Source organism: Podarcis erhardii, assembly GCF_964252035.2.
Source record: "Podarcis erhardii genome assembly, chromosome: 9".
Taxonomy (NCBI): Eukaryota; Metazoa; Chordata; class Lepidosauria; order Squamata; family Lacertidae; genus Podarcis; species Podarcis erhardii.
The window spans coordinates 73,370,691-73,391,121 of NC_138512.1; the positions used below are offsets into that span (position 1 = coordinate 73,370,691).

The 20,431-nt window shown below is 44.3% G+C and overlaps 1 protein-coding gene across 4 annotated transcripts in view; it reads right to left on the reverse strand.

Moving 5' to 3' along the window:
• The window catches only part of CTNNA2 (catenin alpha 2), a 536,832-nt gene that overhangs the window by 24,314 nt on the left and 492,087 nt on the right, over positions 1-20,431 (reverse strand). For all 4 annotated transcript variants that reach the window (XM_081876762.1, XM_081876760.1, XM_081876761.1 and 1 more), the window contains 3 exons: positions 19,206-19,387; positions 15,969-16,074; positions 9,574-9,708 (listed from right to left, as the gene is read on the reverse strand). In XM_081876762.1, the coding sequence (XP_081732888.1) occupies positions 9,574-9,708; positions 15,969-16,074; positions 19,206-19,387 (423 nt within the window). The remainder of the gene's footprint in view (positions 1-9,573; positions 9,709-15,968; positions 16,075-19,205; positions 19,388-20,431) is intronic.

The window sequence follows — 20,431 nt, forward strand, 5'->3', positions numbered from 1 at the left end:
CCCTAGCCAACAGGACCAGTGGTCAGGGATGATGGGAATTGTATCTCAAACATCTGAAGGGCCGGAGTTTGCCTATGCCTGGACTAGAGGGATATCTAGCAGAAACTATACTAAAAGCCTTTACTTAGTCTTTACTTAGGAAGTTTCCTAGAATTTGGTCAGACAAATTCTGCAGCTGCACACTAGTTTTAAAAAATCCCTCTTAGGAGCATCTCCTTAGCTCTAAGTTAGCACTAACTAGTGTCCCAAACTTAGGCTAAAATTAGATGCGGACGCGTTTGGGCATGCACAAAACATTTATACTAGAGTTGTACTAATGTAATGCTCACCTTGCATTATGAGTGCTGAGATTCATATTTCTGAGCTGGGAAATAGCAATTTTGGTGGCACCACTAATTTGGCCCACCCCTCCCCTCACCAAAAATAGAACTTTTATCAAGCCTTGCCTCTGCTTCTACCTCTGCTTTGCTCGCTTCTTTGCTTTGATGGCTGGCATTCTATTGATGTTAAAGACAATTTGACTAACTCTGGCAACAGGATCCTTCTTAGATTATAATGAATAAGAGTTTGATACAGTACTGTAAACTGATTGGAGACGATCTGAAGATGCTTCACTACCGGTTAGTACTGATAAGGCTAGAGTTGACAATCTGCCTTGGGTTCCTCAATACTGGAAACATGATTTGTTGAGACACAAGATAGATTTTAAACATCGTAGGAAGGCTAGAGGGTAGGATTTAATGAAGAGAGAGAAAGAGAAAGGGAATGTTTGGCTGCCTGACAAGTCAAATGTGAAACAAAATAACTAGAATATTTGGAAGACATCATAAATTTCGAAAGATAGGGAACAGCGCACAGGGTTATATCAATGAGTAATCAAATTTACAAGCGACAGGAAAGTTTTATCAGATAGTAAGGAGACATAGGATGGAAATAGATACATCCCTCTGTGTGCACGCAATTTTAAATGGAAAACTATTAAGGGAAACGGATGAAGAGATGCACTTCATAGGAAGGCTGAGGTAATCTTAGATCCATGTGTATTTTGGTGCATTGAATCTAAATGAGTAACAGGTAATCAATTTGTTCTGTGCTGATTGCACACGAAATAACTTTTTACCATAACATAAGAATGGGCAGGTTTTGGAGGGATGGAAGTAGACAGGCCAGTGAATAAGGACTCACAGAATGTAAGGCATATAGAATTTATGACAATTCTTCGAAGAACGTAAGAAATAGGCAGATACCATTGACATGAAAAGAGTAACTATTGTACAGTTGCATTTAAGCAAAGGAAAAAGATGGTGTGTCCCACTTAAGGAAAGTGAATAAGCATCATAACCTACGGAAGACAAGTGACAAAATTCAGGACACAGATGGTTTCCTTTCCACTGAAAAGGGTTTCTTTTCCCCTTTCTCTTTCCAGAAGATTAGGCTTTGTTGTTCCTCTTTTTCATAATGCAAAGATCTGGGCTGGGAATTCGCACCATACCTCTGGATTTTGGTGGGCTCTGAGCAGGTAGCTTAAATACACCACTGTCTCCCATCACTTCCAATGACAGATCAGCATATTTGCATAGCATACAGGGTGGTAATAATTAGTTCCTCTTTTAACAACATTCAACACCATCTCATGTGCAGCAGTAGTATCCCCCAGGTCCTTCTGTGCTCATTTCAGCGAGATTACTTTCACATCTGCCATAAACTGATAACACAAGACACCACCTAAACTGCAGAGGCCTTTTTATCCAAGGGCTTAAGCGACCAACGTGGATACTTAGTGCTCATTTCCCATATGTCGTTTGTTCCATGGCAATTTCTGCAAAACGCAACAATGCTTTGGGGATGTTTCCAATCACAGGAATTGCTACAGAATGGATCATTCTGCCAGTTTGCTCAGTATGTTTCTCCTCATTAGGGATGGGGAGATTTTGGATTCGGTTTGCATTTAAGGGGGAGCCCATCAAATCCACACTTTCTGAAACAACATGGGAACAGAAACACAGCCATCCTTTGAAATCTGAACTTCTCTGAATTTTGCAGTGCAGTTCTCCAACCAGTGTTTATAAAAATGCATTACATTAGGGGAAAGTTGCATAAAAAGAAATGCACTGGTAAAAATAACAACAAAATATATGAATTATGCTAGGATAAACTGCTTCCAAATTGTGTACATCAGTTAAACCTGCATACATAAATTGGCTTACTGGGAGAAATTCACATGAAAATGCTGATGAATATTCAGGATGATTTGAGGAAAAAATGATGCAGAAATGTGGAGAACTGAATCTAAGATTGGAAAAATGAGAAAATGAGCAACTGAAATTGACAGGTCCTTCCATCCGTACCTACTCCTCATGATCCTGAACACGGAGATGGAACTGCGTGAAGAAACAATCCCCCGTCTGACTGATGAAATGTGCCTGAACTGACTTGAAAAGTGCATGTTGGTGTGATGTGACCCCCTTCTCTACCCTCTTCATTGCCTTTTCTCTTCACCTTTGTAGATTGCCTAATATTAAAAAAGTCAGTGCAATGTAGCTCTCACTCGGTAGACCACAGGCCCAATGAACTAAGGATCCTGTAGTTCAGCTTGAAAAGGATCAAGTCTGCAACACTTGCAAAAGGTTCAAAAGATGCTCATACTGAGCACCTGGTCCAACCACTTTTGTCCTTCTCCAACCTTGAAGATAAGCAAAGTGGAAGCCCACTTTCAAGGAGCCATGTTGACATGTGCTAGAGAGGGTTTGCCAGTGGAAGATGGTCCACTAAGACCCAACTAACCACTGTCTTGATTCTCAGCTGCTTGCCTTCTTACCTACAACCCATCTACAAGGGAGTCTTGGCTGCCAGCTTCCTCCTCCTTAGTCTCAGTGTTGCTTCTGTCAAACATAGCAGGGAGGAGGATAAATACTGATATATTGTTTTTAAAAGAGAAACCATAATGTTCTCCAAGGCAGATTTTCTTCAATAACTTATATGCAATACTCTTGCTGGTCCAGTCCAGCCCCTAAGAGGTCAATAAAACCAAATTCTTTTCATCCATGCCTATATTTTGAATCTTATCCCCCAAATTCAGCAATTTTTGTAGGTCCTTAATTCTTGCAGGTATTTACAGTGGTGCCCCGCAAGACGAATGCCTCGCAAGATGAAAAACCCGCTAGACGAAAGGGTTTTCCGTTTTGGAGGCACTTCGCAAGACGAATTTCCCTATGGGCTTGCTTCACAAGACGAAAACGTCTTGCGAGTCTTGCGATTTTTTTTCTGCTTCCCCCCCCCTTTTTCTAAGCCGCTAAGCCGCTAATAGCCTTTTAGCCGCTAAGACGCTAAGCCTTTAATAGCCGCTAAGCCGCTAATAGCGCTAAGCCTCTAAGCCGCTAATAGGGTTGCTTCGCAAGATGAAAAAACCGCTAGACAAAAAGACTCGCGGAACGGATTCTTTTCATCTTGCGAGGCACCACTGTATTTGTTTAATACTGTTTAATGATCTGTATTATGTTTATATTCCAGTTTGTACAGCACTCAGATAGTCTCTGAGCGTACAAACGATTTATAAATCCTGAAATAAATATATAAACAAACAAACAATAAAAGAAGGCTGAGCTTGTTGACAATCTGATTTATAATGCTGTGATACTCTTGTCAGTTCATCATTTTTATCTCAGTCTTGACTGTAGGTGAGTACAACTGGGTCAACCCCCATTTATTTACATTTTAATAAATCACACTATATACACTATGATCACATCTTACACAGAGGTCGGTTCCAAGAGTTCCGCATATACTCAAAAGCATGTGTACTCAAACCCCTGGAACCATCCTCCCACAAGCATCCCAGGGTTTCTGCAGCTGGCGCAGGGAGGGCGCCTTGTTCCCAAGCAGAGCAGAGTTTAAAAGCTCTTCTGTGCTGGGGGGAAATAGTTTTTAAGCTCTCTTCCTTACTTGCAGTTAACATGCAGGATTTCAACCAGGAGCCTTCAATTGTGGGTGGTAGAAATCATGCAACTTAAATGCGTGCAAGATATGATCATGCTCTGTATACAATCTATAGCAGTTCCTAATGCAATTGCACAAAGGTCTAAAGGGGCTTTCAAAGGATGTGTGATTCAATGTGTTTAGAAACCGGCACCATAACCAGAAACCCTGTTTAGTCAGAGTTCTTATTTGCTATATAACATGCATTCAGTAGAACATTTTTTTATTTTGAGAGTGGTGCACAAATTTCACAAAAAAACTGAATTTCTGGAATGTCATGGACAGAGGTTGGCAACCTAAAGCTCATGGGCCAAAAGCAGCCCATGGGGGTCATTTAACCGGCCCACGAGCCACCCCCCAATGAAGCCACCTGTTTGCCGAGTCTCCACGCGCTGTGCTAAACCGGCACAGCACAGTGCAGGGACTTGCTTCCGTGGCACCGTAAATCACATCTGCACAGACGCAGGTGCTGGAAATTGGCGCATTCCAGCCCATGCAGGGATGTCCGCTAGAGTGAACCAGCCCAGGCAAGGAAAACCTTGCCGACCCCTGGTCATGGATGTTGAGGTTGGGCTTTGCATGTGCACATCTGCCAGCATCCTTGTTTTAACCCTTCATGAGTTCAGATACCAGAACACAGTTTTGCCTAAAAGCAAAATACCGTATTTTTCACTCTATAAGACGCACCAGACCATGAGACTTACATAGTTTTTGGAGGAGGAAAACAAGAAAAAAAAATTCTGAATCTCAGAAGCCAGAACAGCAAGAGGGATTGCTGCGCAGCGAAAGCAGCAATCCCTCTTGCTGTTCTGGCTTCTGGGATAGCTGTGCAGCCTGCATTCGCCCCATAAGACGCACACACATTTCCCCTTACTTTTTAGGAGGGAAAAAGTGAGTCTTATAGAGCAAAAAATATGGTAATTGTCTTGCTGGAACAAAGTTCATCCAGTCCAGTATCCCATGTCTCAAAGTGTCTGGCCAAATGCCTGTGGAAGCTCACAATCCAGGTATCAATGTGACCTGGCCCTTTCCTTTGTCCCCAGCATTTTGTAATCAGGCTTCCACTCCTCCTCCTCCTACTCACTGGAGCAAGGTCAACTTTTAGAGACCCAAACTGTTTCCCACAAGTAGTTCATTAACAGCTTGTCATCACAAACCACCCAAAAAGTTGATTTCCCCTCCCATCGCAAATAAGGTTGCAAGTTTGCTCAATTAATCAGAACTTACAAAACAATGGTGGTTGACAGGCACTCTCTTAGAACAAGCAGAGGAGAAAATCTCTTTTAAAGTTGATGTCTGCTGCTGTGTATGTGTGCATCATTGAAAAACAACAAAAGTTTACTCCCCCCACCCCTCAAGAACTATTGCATTATTGCTATGAAAACAGACACAAATTTAGCTATCCTATCAATTAGGAAAAACTCACAAAATTAATATAATGAGATTTCCTACATTGAGTGACATCATTAGCAATGCTAGACCCAAGTACGTCTGCTCATCTGCAGCTCTTTCTCAAATGTTCATTTTGTTATAAAAATGAAAGCACAAAGGGGATGTTTGAGTGAACCATTTACATGAAGTCTGGGTGCATATGCCTGAATGTCTTTGTAATATTGAAGATGCTTACTTTCCAGGATATGGGTACATATAGTCTAATGTGCAGTTTCTACCTTTGAATATGTGGAGCTTGGAGGCAAGGCATGATTCCAATAGCGCCTTTCCATGCATTTGTTTGTACCCAACCAAATGTATGAAAAGGGCTCCAATTGCGGGGGACGACTCCATTTAAGCTCTCATTTATTACTATAACGATTTCCCAATAACAATATTAAGTCACGTTTCATTTCTATTATTTGTTGCTTAATGAAAATTCCTGGAGAGGTCATATTCCCATCTCACTCGTACTGGATCCTTAACGAAGATCCTAAAGGATAAAGAAAACGCTAGGGGGGGAAACTGACTTTGCACAAACCATGTTAAGTATTTCTACAGTTCTCTGGCCTCAAGGGCACAGCAAACACCAAGCAACCCATATCTCAGCATGAACACCATCTGACAACAATACATGCATATTAGTCTTCTTCTGGGTAACTGTTTTTCCAACCCAAGGCCATAAGGGACTGGGTCACACATGTCAAAACATAAAATGGGTTTTTTCAACCATCATTCGTGAGGTGTCATGAGCACTGTACTGTATGCAGATTCCAGAGCAATTTTTTGTTTCCATGTTATGCAAATAAAATGCAGTTTATTTGCAATTGGCTATCCAAGAGAGAATGAAGAACAAGATGGAAGCAGGAAGCAGGAAGTGGGCAAGGAGACTACAGATGAAGTGAAGCTGGAATCCAGATCTCTGGATAGTCTTTTAGCATACAGTACCCAGCACTTTGAAGCATCTGCCAGAAAGGTATCGTGCTCATGTTTTTCAAACATAAATGGAGATAGATACATAATGATACCTCCCACCTAAAAAAAAAAAAAAAAAAAGGGGACAAAAAAGCAGGCAAATCTTCCTGTACAAATTTCACAGTGGAAAGATCAAGTGAAGTCAATACCAGTGATCTCTGGGTTTGGCGTTTGGCTTCCAACACAAATTGTTAAATGGCAATGCCAAAGGCAAACTATTCACAAGGATAATGGTGCTAGCATTGCCAAGGATTATGGCTGAATGGAAGAGAGAGAAAGAGAAAATAAAATATATAAAGACAGTGGTGATGAAAGTTCAGAAGCAACAGATACTAAAGACTACCAAACTGGGAATGGAGAAGTCAAGCAGTTTGGCTGCTTTGGTTTCACAGCATGTGATGGTATGCCAACAACAACGAACGCGAAGGCTACTATCTGAGCTGCGGCCCAACGCCAGCTTCCGCCGGAGATAACGAGAGCGAAGAAGACAGAAACGAAAAAAAGCACAACAGCCAAGCTGATGCACGTGCTGAGTTGGGAGCCTGGTAAGAGGCGGGTGGAAGTGATAATAATTAATGAGGATGGGAAGCAGATCCTGTTATGCCAGCGGGTAGAAAGGAGGAAGATCTAAGCCTGTTGCAATGAGAGAGATAGAAAGGAGGAAGGGAGGGGGGGGTGTTCCCACAGCTGTTAAGAACATCAAGACTTAAAAAAAATTACAACACGCTGCATGTGTATCAAGAGACAGCGCCAATTTGGAGGAGAGGAAGAAAAGCAGGACATTTCCAGTAGCCCCTGCTGCAGGAGTTTTCGCCACAATTACTCTGGCAGGGGTGGGGGCACCCAGAAAAAATAAAGAAACCAAACAATAAAATCCTTACTCTGCCTTTGCAAACCCAACACGCAGTGCATACTAGCAAAATATATCTTGTTTCATACGTGTGAGTGTACACACACGTGTGAACAGAGGGCTTTTATATTGCAGGGAGCTGAGTGAGAGTGTTATGAGCACTCTGTGCAATAGCATTGCAAACATTTCAGGGGGCCTGTAGGGGCTAAATGTGATCTCTGCCCCCTTGTGATCCCAGTAGCTAATGAGTCCCTGTCTTCTTACAGCTCAGTAATGAATTCATCTTTGTTGACTAAGCTGGGGAGAGGATTTTCTGTTATGGGGAAAGGCTGGCATTAATACACAAAAGCACTAAACAGCTGCGGTCCAGAATATCTAAAGGACCACCTAAGTTCTTATATCTCAGCTCGATCCCTGAGACCATCTGGAGGGCTGCTGCTAGTTTTCCCTGCATCACGGAGGCCTGGGGCATTTGGTATCATGGCTCCTATGCTGTGGAACACTCTTCCAAAAGTGATGGGGCAGACATCCCCACTTTTGACTTTTCAGGCATCTCTTGAAGACCTATTTATGTAGACAGGCCTATGCAAAGGTTGGGGGTTTTGATCAGCCAGTCATTTTCAGCATCTTATGCTGTTTTTATTGTATATGTTGCTGCATGCTATCATGTGATATCGTATGCACTGGCAGTATATAAGTACTTTAAGAAATAAATTAAAAATACGAATCAAGCACATATTAGTGCTTTGTCCTAACATGACTGGGCCTGCCTATATGGCTGAATTAGTTAAACACTATTCTGGTCACATGGGAACTTTATTTTATTTTATTTTATTTTATTTTATTTTATTTTATTTTATTTTATTTTATTTTATTATTTTATTTTATTTTATTTTATTTTATTTTATTTTAAGAAAAGGGGTTTCTACGCACTTTTCAGGTCACCCAAAGGATTTAAAGTTTGTGGCTTTCCTTGGAGGGGAGAGGGTTTTTCTTGCCAAGAAACTCTTGTATGAAGCTACACAGGGGTGCCAAAAGAATATCTTTTGTGAATGTTCTAAAGCTGGTTTTTAAATTTAAAAGCATATTTTGTATGGGTGGCTTTTATTTGCTCAGCCCAGTTATGCACTGGGGCCTGAGTGAGTGCAAACCTATGACCCACCCTCTCCCTACTTTAACAATATATTTGCCCTTGACACAGAGGAGGGAAATTACTATGACTCACAAAAGGAAATGGATTTCCAAGGAGCCAATATAAAAAAGATCCAATTAATTATAATATTCATGGCTTGGCGAGGGCTTCCTAAATTACGTTTCTTCTGGAAAGGTGGCTAATTTTTAACAGGTGAAGTAGAAGGGAGGGGGTCAAGCAGTTCTGCAAGGAACCATAGAGCCAGTCTTCAAGCTCCTTTGGCCTCCAGAACAGTGTACATGGCCATTGCTTATGCGCCTCGGTTGCTCACTCCTGCACACTGAGCACAGGTCAATGATGAGTAACTGTGGAGCATTAAATGACTCACAAGGCCTTTGCTGAAGTTCAGACTGGCATGCATAGGGTTAAAGGCACCTGTGCCCACCCCCATCTCAGATCTAAGGGTGCATAACAAGAACAGGACTCTCCCTCTCTTGGGCCACCTGCCTTTGCCAAATACAAAAAGGAGGGGGGCGTTATTGATAGCAGACCAAAGCTATAAAGTCTTGAATAACAATGGTTATCATTTGGGGACAACTAATTCCAGCACTGGGAGAGCTGAGAAGCAGAACTTGCTCCACCAGCTTTGCTGCAACAGGCCAGTTCCACCAACACCACCCTTCCCTCGGCTGTCATCTGGGGGCAGAAATTTCATCAGGCTGCCTCAGTGGGAGGGATGGGATGCAGGGTTCATTGCATATGCTAAGCTGAAGGGCCAGCTCCATCAGATACTTCCTGCCTCTGAACTATGCCGGCTGGTCAATATAGGATCAATTATCTAGAAATTGGCGCCTGAGTTTTATTTTCCTCTTCCTTCCTTTTTCCTTGTGTGTTGTCTTTTCATTCATTTATTAGAATGTCAGCCTGCGGGTGGGGAGCGTCTAGCTTTGATTTCATGCAAGCTGCTCCGGGAGCCTTTTTGGCTGAAGAACAGGGTACAAATGCTCTAAATAAATCAAAAAACTAAATAAAAGGGTGATAACTTTTTTAAAAATAAAAAGAATAGCAAGAAACTTGCATATGATCAGCTGACGTATTTTGCTTCTTCAAAGCATGCCCCACCCCCAAACTGGGGAGGTGGCAAGGGGAAGGGTTGGAAATTCACTTGCAAGCAGGTCATGCCAATGACAAGATTCAGAAACCGGCTTACCCCCGAGACGATCAGTTCTCCTCCCAGGTTCTGAACTTCCGCCTTCACCTTGCTACAGATATTAAGCTGGTGACAGTACAGGGCGATGCGTTGCAGGTACGCTAAGAGATCTTGCTTACAGGCTGAATCGGGACACTGTAGATAAAGAAAAGAGATAAACAGCATGTATTTGATTGGCTTTGGTTTATACGCCTAATATACAGGGAAGAATGGGCAGGTTTGCTAACACCGTATTAGAGGCATTTGTTCTGCTTAACCCCTTGGCTACATATTTAACAAGGGATGGTTCTCTCGCATAGTTCAAGACAGTGATTTAAAGTACAAAGGGACCCACAAGCAGCAGAGGGGAGGGAAAGAAACACAACCAGAACTGTTTGTCAGTTACCTGATGAGCTGTAAAGTAGAGTAATTTCTGTAGCCTTTTCCTGAGGACATGGCTCCATTTGCACTGAACATAAGGTTTTACTGATGCATAATGCACTTTTTTTTAAAAAAAAATGGTGCAGTAAGGACTACGTTGAAAAGAGGTGCTTTCGGGCCCACAAACCTTTCATAAGGACAGAAGCGAAGCCATTTTGTCACATCACAACTGGCAACGGGTCATTTTGCTCCAATGGTGGAATGCCACCTGTGGCGCTGTTTGCGACATACCATACAAATCAAAACCGGACCAGGCACAATGAAAGTTGGTCAAACCAAGCCAGTGCTGGGAAGGTTTTAAAATCAGTTCAAAAACTTGAGACAATTTATGTGGCAGCTCCACAAGGGACTATTTCATAGCAACAGAAGATGCGGCAGCTGCAACAGTAAGAACAACATGCACTTATCTGGGTCCCAACAAATTTTCTATAAATTAGTGAAATGATACCTTTCTATGTCTCGCTTCCAATGGTGGGGTATGGGGAGGGGTTATGATCCGAAGTGCAAGAGCAACCTAAGAACCTGTCCATGAAGAAGGTAAGTTTGGGACTTGAGCTGACAGCCATAGAGCACCACAGGACAAATGGCACTTATCCAAGTGGGAATTAACTATTAAACAAGGCTTAGAACAAACAAAACAAAACAAAACAAAACAAAACAAAACACAACACACTTTATTACAGGAGAGTAATATGCAGATGATTACAAGAACTGAAATACTGATTAAACACCCAAAATTCAAACTGGACTGGCAGATCTGTGGTTAAAGTAGAGAGGCAAGAGGGACAACAGGATATTAGCACCCATGTGGAGAATGGAGTTCTTGTTATATTTATTTATTCCCCACCTTCTCCCTTGGCAGGGACTCAAGGCACCTTACAGGTAAAATAGGAACAGCTAAAAATATGGGGTCATTAAAAACAGGGACGTAGGAAGGGGGCAGTGCACCCCGGGTGCCCTCACTGAGGGGGGTGACATTCGGCACGCCGCACGCCTGTGACTCCCAAGCCTACCTCGAGTCGCTGGGGTAAGGTGGGGACCTGTGCTGCTTTGCATTCCCCCCCCCTCCTCCTTCATTTTGACAGCTTGGGGGAGGCTTGGGAGTCACAGGTGGGCGGCTCTCTCCACCCCCCCCACTGCAAGGTGCGCATGCCACTCCAGGCATCCGAGCGGCTATCCCGCGCCTGGGAGGGCATCCTCCATGCCATGCCCCCCTTGGGAGTGCACCCGCCCTGGGCAGTGCAGGCATATGCTCCACAGAAGTAACAGAATGTGTTTTGCCGGGTTTTGCCGCTCACGCATGCGTAGACACTCAAAATGACCTCACGCGCATGCGCGGAAGTGGAAAAACGCGACCCGCACACGCACAGATGCGCAGTCGCGTATTACGTTCACTTCAGGATGCGAACGGGGCTCTGGAACGGATCTCGTTCACATCCAGAGGTACCACTGTAGAATTAAACCTATATATAAATATAAGAGATCTATTAAAAACATACAGATAATTCCTGGAGATGTCTGATTTGGCTACAGATGTAGTCTGGGAGAGGGGTGTGGCCTGAGGAGAGAGCCGAGGGCCGGATAGAGAGACTTGGGGCTGCATTTGGCCCCTGGGCCTCAGGTTTCCTAATCCTTGCACAGGAGAGGATTTGTTCCTGCCATCCATCACTGGTTCTGTCAACTGTGGCATGAAAGGCCACAGCTCTTCAGGGCTTTGGCCAGGGGGGCTTCACCTGGCGCTGTCAGGGATTGAACCTGAGGTTTTCTGCATGCAAAGCAGATGTGCTGCCACTGAGCAGCACTGAAGCATCAGGAAAGTCCTGGAGAGCTGAATTGCAATCTGGAACTTGGCAAGGCGGAGGAGGAAGCAGGTCTCCCATCAAGATAAAGACTTGGCAGGAAAAGAGAATATAGAGGAGCAATCTAACAGCAGCGGCACTGTTTTATTTTTCCATCTCCCAAATGAATAAATAAAAAACAATGCTGTGAAAATTCTCTGGGGTAATGAAGCCTAATCTCTTATGAATTCGGTATATGATAATGCCATGAAACATTTCTCTCATTGTGTGTGCGTGCCGTGATTTAGCTGGACGCAACCCTCTCTCTTTTTCACACACGCACTTAACATAACTTTCAAGTGTGAATCCCAAAGAGAGCCTTTTCCCACTTAGTAACAATTTAACACACTCATATTTATTCCACTCTGGAGGCCCTTGTATCTGAAAGAAACTTTAAAACAAACTCTCTGGAGAGCTGAGAAAGGGTTTCAACAGAAGCACATTGCGGCAAATTAAAACTTACGATATCTCGATCTCTCTCCCTCTTTAGAACAGTAATTAAAAATGCAACAGTCCATAAAAAGTTTACATTGCACAGAGGTCTCAAAACTTCCATAAAACGTCTACATATTTCAGACTCTAAAGAAGGACAAGCAACCCTGGATGGTTTTAAATAGGAGTTATGCCTCCAATAGTCTTTTCTGATGCCCCTGTTCCTGCCCAATAGCTGCTCTAATTTCTTTGTAAATCTTTGTAAATCACTCACAATTAGGAGTGGGAGAGTTCAGAGGTCTAGATGGCCATCTGTCAGAGATTCTTTGCCTGTTATTCCTGCATTATAGGGGGTTGGACTAGATGATCCTTTTGGTCCCTTCCAACTGTATAATTCCATGATTCTATATAATTAGGTCAGTTTCTCTGAGCTTTCTCAGAGAACTCTTGGGGAAGGGAAATGGGTTCATCTAGCAGGCTAAATTCTTATCTCTCTAGCCCCTGCAGACCAAGCCGCCCGGGTGGGTGGGAGGGACTGCCCACCTGTCTATCACCTGACATCACAGTGACATCAGACGACCCATTTTTGCATAGCACTCTGCAAGTCCAGATGATCAGCTGATGCGTAGAACCATGCAAGCCCCAGATACCAAGTTTTTAGAGTACTTTATGTTGGGGCACCAAGGAGAACTCTCTCTAAGTCTTGCCTGGAGATTCCCTATATCCTAAAACTTACAATTGCAATTGCAGATCAGGAGGCAGAGGCATCATCTTGGAGGCCAGGTCTGATTGCAGCAAGAAGCTCTGGATGGCTATAGATGCCCTATAGGAGCATCCTGGCATTGATGATGAGACCTCCATTGCTGTTGCACGCTCTCCCAGCTCACTTACTTCACAATAGTAGCACCAAGTGCTGGCACTAGGGTGAGCCCAGATTTGGGCCCCAAATATCTTGCCAGGCCCTCCTGATGGTTCCATCAATCTTGAAAGTATGGTGGCTGCAGCTTCTGAGAGGACCTTCTCAGTGATGGCCCCAGGGATGTGGAACTCTCTCCCCACAGAGTTGCATCTGGCACCATTTCTTGACCGCTTCCATTAGTTGCTAAAGATGTATCTCTTTACCATGTTCTTTGAAAATTGAGGAAGTGATTTTGGTGCCCTCCTTGTATTCTGACTTTGGGGTAATGGGTGGGGATATTTTTTTACCATTATAATTGCCTTTGCATATGCTGTGACCCTGGGACATTTTGGTGAAGGGTTGTTAAGAAAATAATAAATGTGCCTGTTCAAAATCTATTACTTGGATGTTAGAAATTCTGGTAAATCCCATTTTTTGGCATATTGGCCATCACACACAATTTTTTAAAAGTACACCAACTTGTACAATACAGTTTGATCATCTAAAGTTTTGATGGTGGGAAATTCACGTTATATATAATTTGGTCTTTTAAAAAAACTCAGAGTTGTTTTTAAGTAGTTAACCTGTCCTTTTAATACTTCCCCATTCTTGGTTAATCATCATCATCATCATCTGCAGCAGCAGCAGCCAGGTTCAAACTCTGGGAATGGTTTGAGTTCAGCACTTAATGGCTTGGCATTTTCAGAAATGGGTGATGCTCTCTTGCAGAAGGAATGGGGGAAACCGGCATTACCTAGATAACAGACTGGGTTGTATCACATTATTTTAAGTCAGTGTTTCTCAAACTGTGGGTCCCCAGATGTTATTGGACTACAACTCCCATCATCCCTGAGCTCTGGCCTTGCTAGCTAGGGCTGATGGGAGTTGTAGTTCAACAACATCTGGGGGCCCACAGATTGAGAAAGGCTGTTTTAAGTCATTCTGGAAGTAAGCAAACAAAATGCCTTTCTGTGTGAGCAGAGGAGATAGAGTCAGTGATCGCTCTGAGAAAACAAAGAAGGGTTGTCCCCATATCAGAAACAGATACAGTGGTGCCCCGCAAGACAAATGCCTCGCAAGATGGAAAACCCGCTAGACGAAAGGGTTTTCCGTTTTGGAGGCACTTCGCAAAACAAATTTCCCTATGGGCTTGCTTCGCAAGACGAAATGTCTTGCGAGTTCCTGCGGGTTTTCCCCCCTCCCCCCCTTTTCCTAAGCTGCTAAGCCGCTTATCAGCTGATCCGCTAAAAGCCGCTAAACCGCTAATAGCGCTAATCCGCTAAGCTGTCAATGGACTTGCTTCGCAAGACAAAAAAACCGCTATACGAAGAGCCTCACGGAACGGATTAATTTCGTCTTGTGAGGCACCACTGTAGCTGTAAAATATTTATTTGCCCCAACCAATTACAAGAGCAGCTCTTCATCAAGGCCAAGATCTAAACACATCATGTGTATATAGAACACAGTACATTGCACAACACAACAAATTGTAATTACATAACGCTCTGTTGTTCACTGTTGAATAGTATTCTATGGACTTTGACCACCCCATAAAAAGCTGTCCTTGAAACACGCAGAGCACTTTCCTTCTGAGTACATGAGGGACTCTTCTTCTGAGGCTCTTGTTGGCACAGTTGTTCTCCCCAGGTGAAGGCTCTTTATGAAAGTGTGCTTAAGTGGTCAGATGTAAATTGAAGTAGCTTCTTCCAGACAACCAGGCTATATTTTTTATTATTATTAAAAGAAACCCCTGTCTCACAAAACATGGTTAAAAATAAATATAAAACATTGCCATGGCTACGGGAATGGGAGAAGGAGACATGGAAAGAGCTGATGGCAGGAGCCCTGAATAAAACAGCCCATTATATATACATCAGCCTTTCCCAATGTGATGCCCTCCAGATATTCCTGTTCACATGGCCAGTTTCCAGGAGAATGGGGATTGCAAGGACCAAGAACATCTGGAGGGCAGCAGGGTTGAAGAATGCCAGTTAATAGGCATTTTGGGGATGGGGAACCTGTAGCCTGCCAGATGTTTCTGGACTGCAACTCTCACAAGTCTTAGCCAACAGCACCAATGGCCAGGGATCATGGGTGTTGGACTACAGCATCTGGAAGGTATAAGGCAGGAGGAAGTAGCTCTGTGTGAAGCTTAACACATTTATCACAACTCCAGGTGCATACAATGAAGGCAAGGCAAAATGTTTGGTGGGGTTGGCTCTGTTGATCAAAGAATGTTAAACAAGAGCTTGGCTGGATCAGGCCAGTTGCCCATCTAGTCCAGCATTCTGTTCTCACAGTGACCAACCAGATGACTTTGGGAAATCCTCAAGCAGTTGCTTAGTTTCATTATTATCATTATTACAATCCAGTTTTCACAGTGATTCCTGTCCTGCCTGCCCAACAGGTAAGGCAGAAGGTCAGAGAAGAGAAAATCACGGAGAGCCTGGATAGCTCAGTTGGTTAGAGCGAGGTGCTGATAACACCAAGGTTGCAGGTTCGAAGCCCGTATGGGACAGAAGCATATTCCTGCATTGGACTAGATGATCCTCATGGTCCCTTCCAACTCTACAATTCTATGATTCTTTAATACTCCAATACAATCCTTTGGTTGTGCCGACACCAGGGGCACGCTAGCATGGGCATCACGGTAACAGTCTAATAAGGAGCCTGCAGGATCAGGCCAGTGGTCCAGCATCCTGTTCTCACAGTTGCCAACCAGATGCCTGCAGCACCTGAGCATGAGAGCTCTCCTCATATATTTTCAAAAACTTCTTTGTAAGAGGATTTGTTCCCATTGAAATTACCTGATCAGCCACAGCACGGGCCAATTTGTCCATTCTTGAGCCAGCTTCTGCAATCTTCTTGGCAGCATTAATGACATCAGATGTATTCTTTAATGGTCCCTTACCCCTGGAAAATACAAGGTAATTACAGTGCCATCTAATTAAATTATGGAAATAAATAGAGTTAATATTCTGGATAAGAGGTTTAAAAAAAACCTTCAAAAAAAGGGGGAAAGTTGTAGTATGAACATCTTCCCAATTTAGTACGACATCACCTTTCAACTACTTATTATAGCATAGCTTGATTAGGAAAAGAAGCAGGAATAAATAGAGGAAAAGCCTTCTAGATTCCCTCATATGCTCCAAAATGCTTTGGCAGCACTTTTCTTTGATTTCGCCTCTAAGCTCATGAACTATGTTTAATAGCATGTGCATTTTTAAGTGCTCATTAAGACAGGGTCCCTGGTGGAATGCAAAGCTTTTTCATGAGGGGGGGGGGAAATAGACCCCTCTGTTATTCCCCGAGCTATGCTTAATGCAAACTCAAAATGCAGAAATGGGGCACACGGGTTTCCGTGGGGTGGGAAGCAACATTTGCAGCAAGCATGAATGACCCACTAATGCATATAATTAAGAATAAGCAGTGGGGGGAAAGCAGCTTTGTTTTTAGAGTCACTTTTCTTTTTTTGCAGTTCCTCCTTCTACTTCACAACATCTGGAATTGCTTTGTAGCAATTAGAGGTCGGAGAATAACCCCACCGCCTTGGGGCTCACTGAATTCTTCATCACAGTAATGAGTGCAAAAATCCAGGTGTTCCTGAAGTGTCAGGACATTGGTAGGAAAAATCAGCCTCCTTAAGACACACGCCTGAACAACAAGAAAAGCTCTCCTTTCATGCACAAGCTGTGCCTTGCCCATGCAGCTCCATGCACTTGGGGGAAGGGTGGCCTAGCTCAGTAGTGGACTATCTGCTTTGAATACAGGCAGGAGAGCAGCTAGCTCATGGGTAGGCAAACTAAGGCCCGGGGGCCGGATCCGGCCCAATCGCCTTCTCAATCCGGCCCGTGGACGGTCCGGGAATCAGTGTGTTTTTACATGAGTAGAATGTGTCCTTTTATTTAAAATGCATCTCTGAGTTATTAGTGGGGCCTGCCTGGTGTTTTTATATGAGTAGAATGTGTCCTTTTATTTAAAATGCATCTCTGAGTTATTTGTGGGGCTTGCCTGGTGTTTTTACATGAGTAGAATGTGTGCTTTTATTTAAAATGCATCTCTGGGTTATTTATGGGGCATAGGAATTCATTAAATATATAGTACGCCCCCCCCCACAAGGTCTGAGGGACAGTGGACCGGCCCCCTGCCGAAAAAGTTTGCTGACCCCTGGCTAGCTGCTCTGGCACCTGGAGTGGCGGGGGGGGGGGAGTCACGCATGTGGATGGGGCGATCCATGCACGGGGGCGCCGTGGTGATCCACCCGGGGGGCACTTCTTGAGGGCACTGCCACGAGCTGCCCATGGAGTCTGCCTGGCAGATGCAAGCACCACAATGCCATTTTGGGCAGCGCAGGGCCCTGAGCCACCGTGTCACTCCCAGGAGAGATGCATGGCTCAGGCATGCTGCAGGCCAGGCCCTGCGATAAGTGTCACCCCCCACAGTGTGCCATTTTGTCACCCCCTCAGGGGTGGCACCCAGGGCGGACTGCACCCCCTTCCCACGCTCCTGAATACAGGCGGCTCCAGGTTCCATCTTCCATCTAGGGCTGGGAATGTCCCCCTGCATGAAACCTTGAAGAGCTGCTGCCCATTGAAGTTGACAACGCTGAACTAGATGGACCAAATGGTCTGATTCAGTATAAGACAATCTCCTCTGTGCGCCTTTGCCTGGGCATTTTCTATTTGAAGCATTCAAGGCATCACAAGGTGGTCTGGGCGGTAGACTCTCTAAGGTGACAAATCTCTGTATGGCCTGTACTACTTCAAGCAAAAGCTGAGGCCCCACATGACTGAACACTCACCCATGCAAATAATATTTCCTGAACAATGAACAACTAGTTTTAAAGGGAGAAGGCAAGGATATATTGTTTCTCCATGACAAGAAAGGCCCTGCTGAATCAGAACAAAAGCCTATCTAATTCAGCTTCCTGTTTTCACAGTGATGTTTTCTGTGTGGATGGGGTTTTAATTTTTTTTGTTTCAAAGAAGTACAGTGGTACCTCAGTTTATGAACTCAATCCGTCTGGAAGTCCGTTCTTAAACCAAAACCATTCTTAAACCAAGGAGCACTTTCCCAAATGAGGCCTTCCGTCGCCGGTGCCCTTCCACCATTTGGATTCCGTTCTTAGACCGAGGTAAAGTTCTCAAACCGGGACACTATTTCCGGTTTTGCGGAGTTTGTAAACCAAATCATTCTTAAACAGGACTGTTCTTAAACTGAGTGTAATGGTTCTAGGGGTTGCTCGTGCTTAAGTCGTCGCCACACCTGGCTGAGTCACCTGGGTGAACCCTTTCTGTCCAGACAGCCACTCATCCATGGCTGTCTCAATCGCTGGCAGAATCCGTCAGTGGACGTTTCTTGAACTTCTTCCAGCAAAGAAGTTCTTTGACGCCAAGTCTCCGCCTACTCTCCCTGCGCGGAAGTCTTCTGCGCAGGGAGGGTGTGGGCAGTGGAGGACCCGTGCTCTCCCCGCTGGTCTCCAGCGAGGAGTCATGGAGCCTCCTCACCGATTCCCCCATCTGCCCCCCTTCTCCACTGGTGCTATGCTGATTTCCTTCCCCCGCAGATGGGCTGCCTCTCTCCCTCCTGGGATGCTCTCTGGCATCCCTCTGGAGCCCTCCCTCCTCCTCTGGCTCCGATGGCAGTTCCCTGACACTGAGGTACCACTGTATTCAAGTGAGAGAAATCCCTCATCTGAAATCAGTGGAGGACTTGGGCTTTTGTTCAGTGCCAAAATTGAGTGCCCGTCCCACCACACGTTTTCCATTTTAAGCCTTTGTTGCAGTGCCTCCTGCGGCACCAGCTTGGCTAGAAATGAGGTGCAGGTGAACCAATCCTGCTCCCCAAAACTCCTCGTCAATTACCCACATAGGAAGCTGCCTTATACAGAGTCAGGTCATTGGTCCATCTGATCCATTGTTGTCTACGCTGACTAACAGCAGCTCTTCAGGCTTTCAGGCCAGGAGACTTTCCCAGCTGTCGGGGATCGAACCTGATGCCTTCTGCAGACAAGGAGGACATCATGTTTGAGTCATGATACATACCTAGTGAAGTCTGTCATCTCCATCATGATCATACACATCTGCTTGGCCAGCACAATGATATCGTTGCCGCTGTCGTCCCACTTGGCCACTTCGGCATCCAGTTTGCTCTTTTCTTGGTGGAATATCTCTACTTGCTCTGCTATTTTAGCCTTCTCCTCCTGGGGAAGCTGGGCCATGATCGCCTGGGTTGAAACAAAAACAGAACAATTAAAAGAAGAAGAACAGCTGAAGTCGTCATAAGAACAAATGCTTCCAGTCACTTGCACATAACTGGAGGAACCAGTTCATAAGAGCTCTATTTTGTAAATTTCATAGGACTGGCTGGGATAGTCTGCTTCTGCAATTCGTATTATTTCCTGGAGTAAATCAATGGTTTCAGACACCCTACAGGTTGTGCGTTTCACCTTCTGGGCTTAAAACATTGGCTCCAGAAACCTCAGCAGAGTAGTAAATATGGTTGGCCCCAAAATTGCCGGATGTTGTTTCATACTGAGATAAACAGACAGTTTGTTAACATGTGCCTGTGCAGAGGTGGCTTGTCAGGTGAGGTCACTGTGCTAACTTCCTGGATCACCACTGCTTAGCGAAGGGGACGATACGGTGGCACTAATTCAGTGGCAGAGCCAATCCAGTGCTCCCCATGGCCTCCTCCCTTCTCTGTAAGTAGCATAAACCTAGCTCCTTTTAAGTATATAAATCTTTCTGCTGTTTTCATATTTGGTGTGCCAACCCTCGACTACTTCCTGGTTGAGGTTATGTTGCAATGCTTAAACAAATGCCCAGTTTTACTGATTCTAGATTCCATTCCAGCCAGCTCAGGGCATTGGGCTTGAACCCTGATATTTCCCCAACATGGCTCTACTCCACCCCGTGAGATGCTCCTTCGTATGTGCGCCCGAGCAATGCATATACACTGTGTGTGCAGTTGCATGTGCGTTTCCAACTGAGAGTTTCCTTCAGTTATGGAAAGCAGCTGTGAAGGGAGCAGAAGATTCAAGGGCGGGAGGAAGCTATTTCATTTTCTGCTTGCCAGCCATTGTCAGGGACTGGCTGGATGAAGAAGAGTGGTGGGATTAATAAAAATAAATTATTATTATTAATAATAATAATAATAATAATAATAATAATAATAATAATAATTTATTTATATCCCGCCCATCTGGCTGGGTTTCCCCAGCCACTCTGGGCGGCTTCCAATGAAGTATTAAAATACAGTGGTCTGTTAA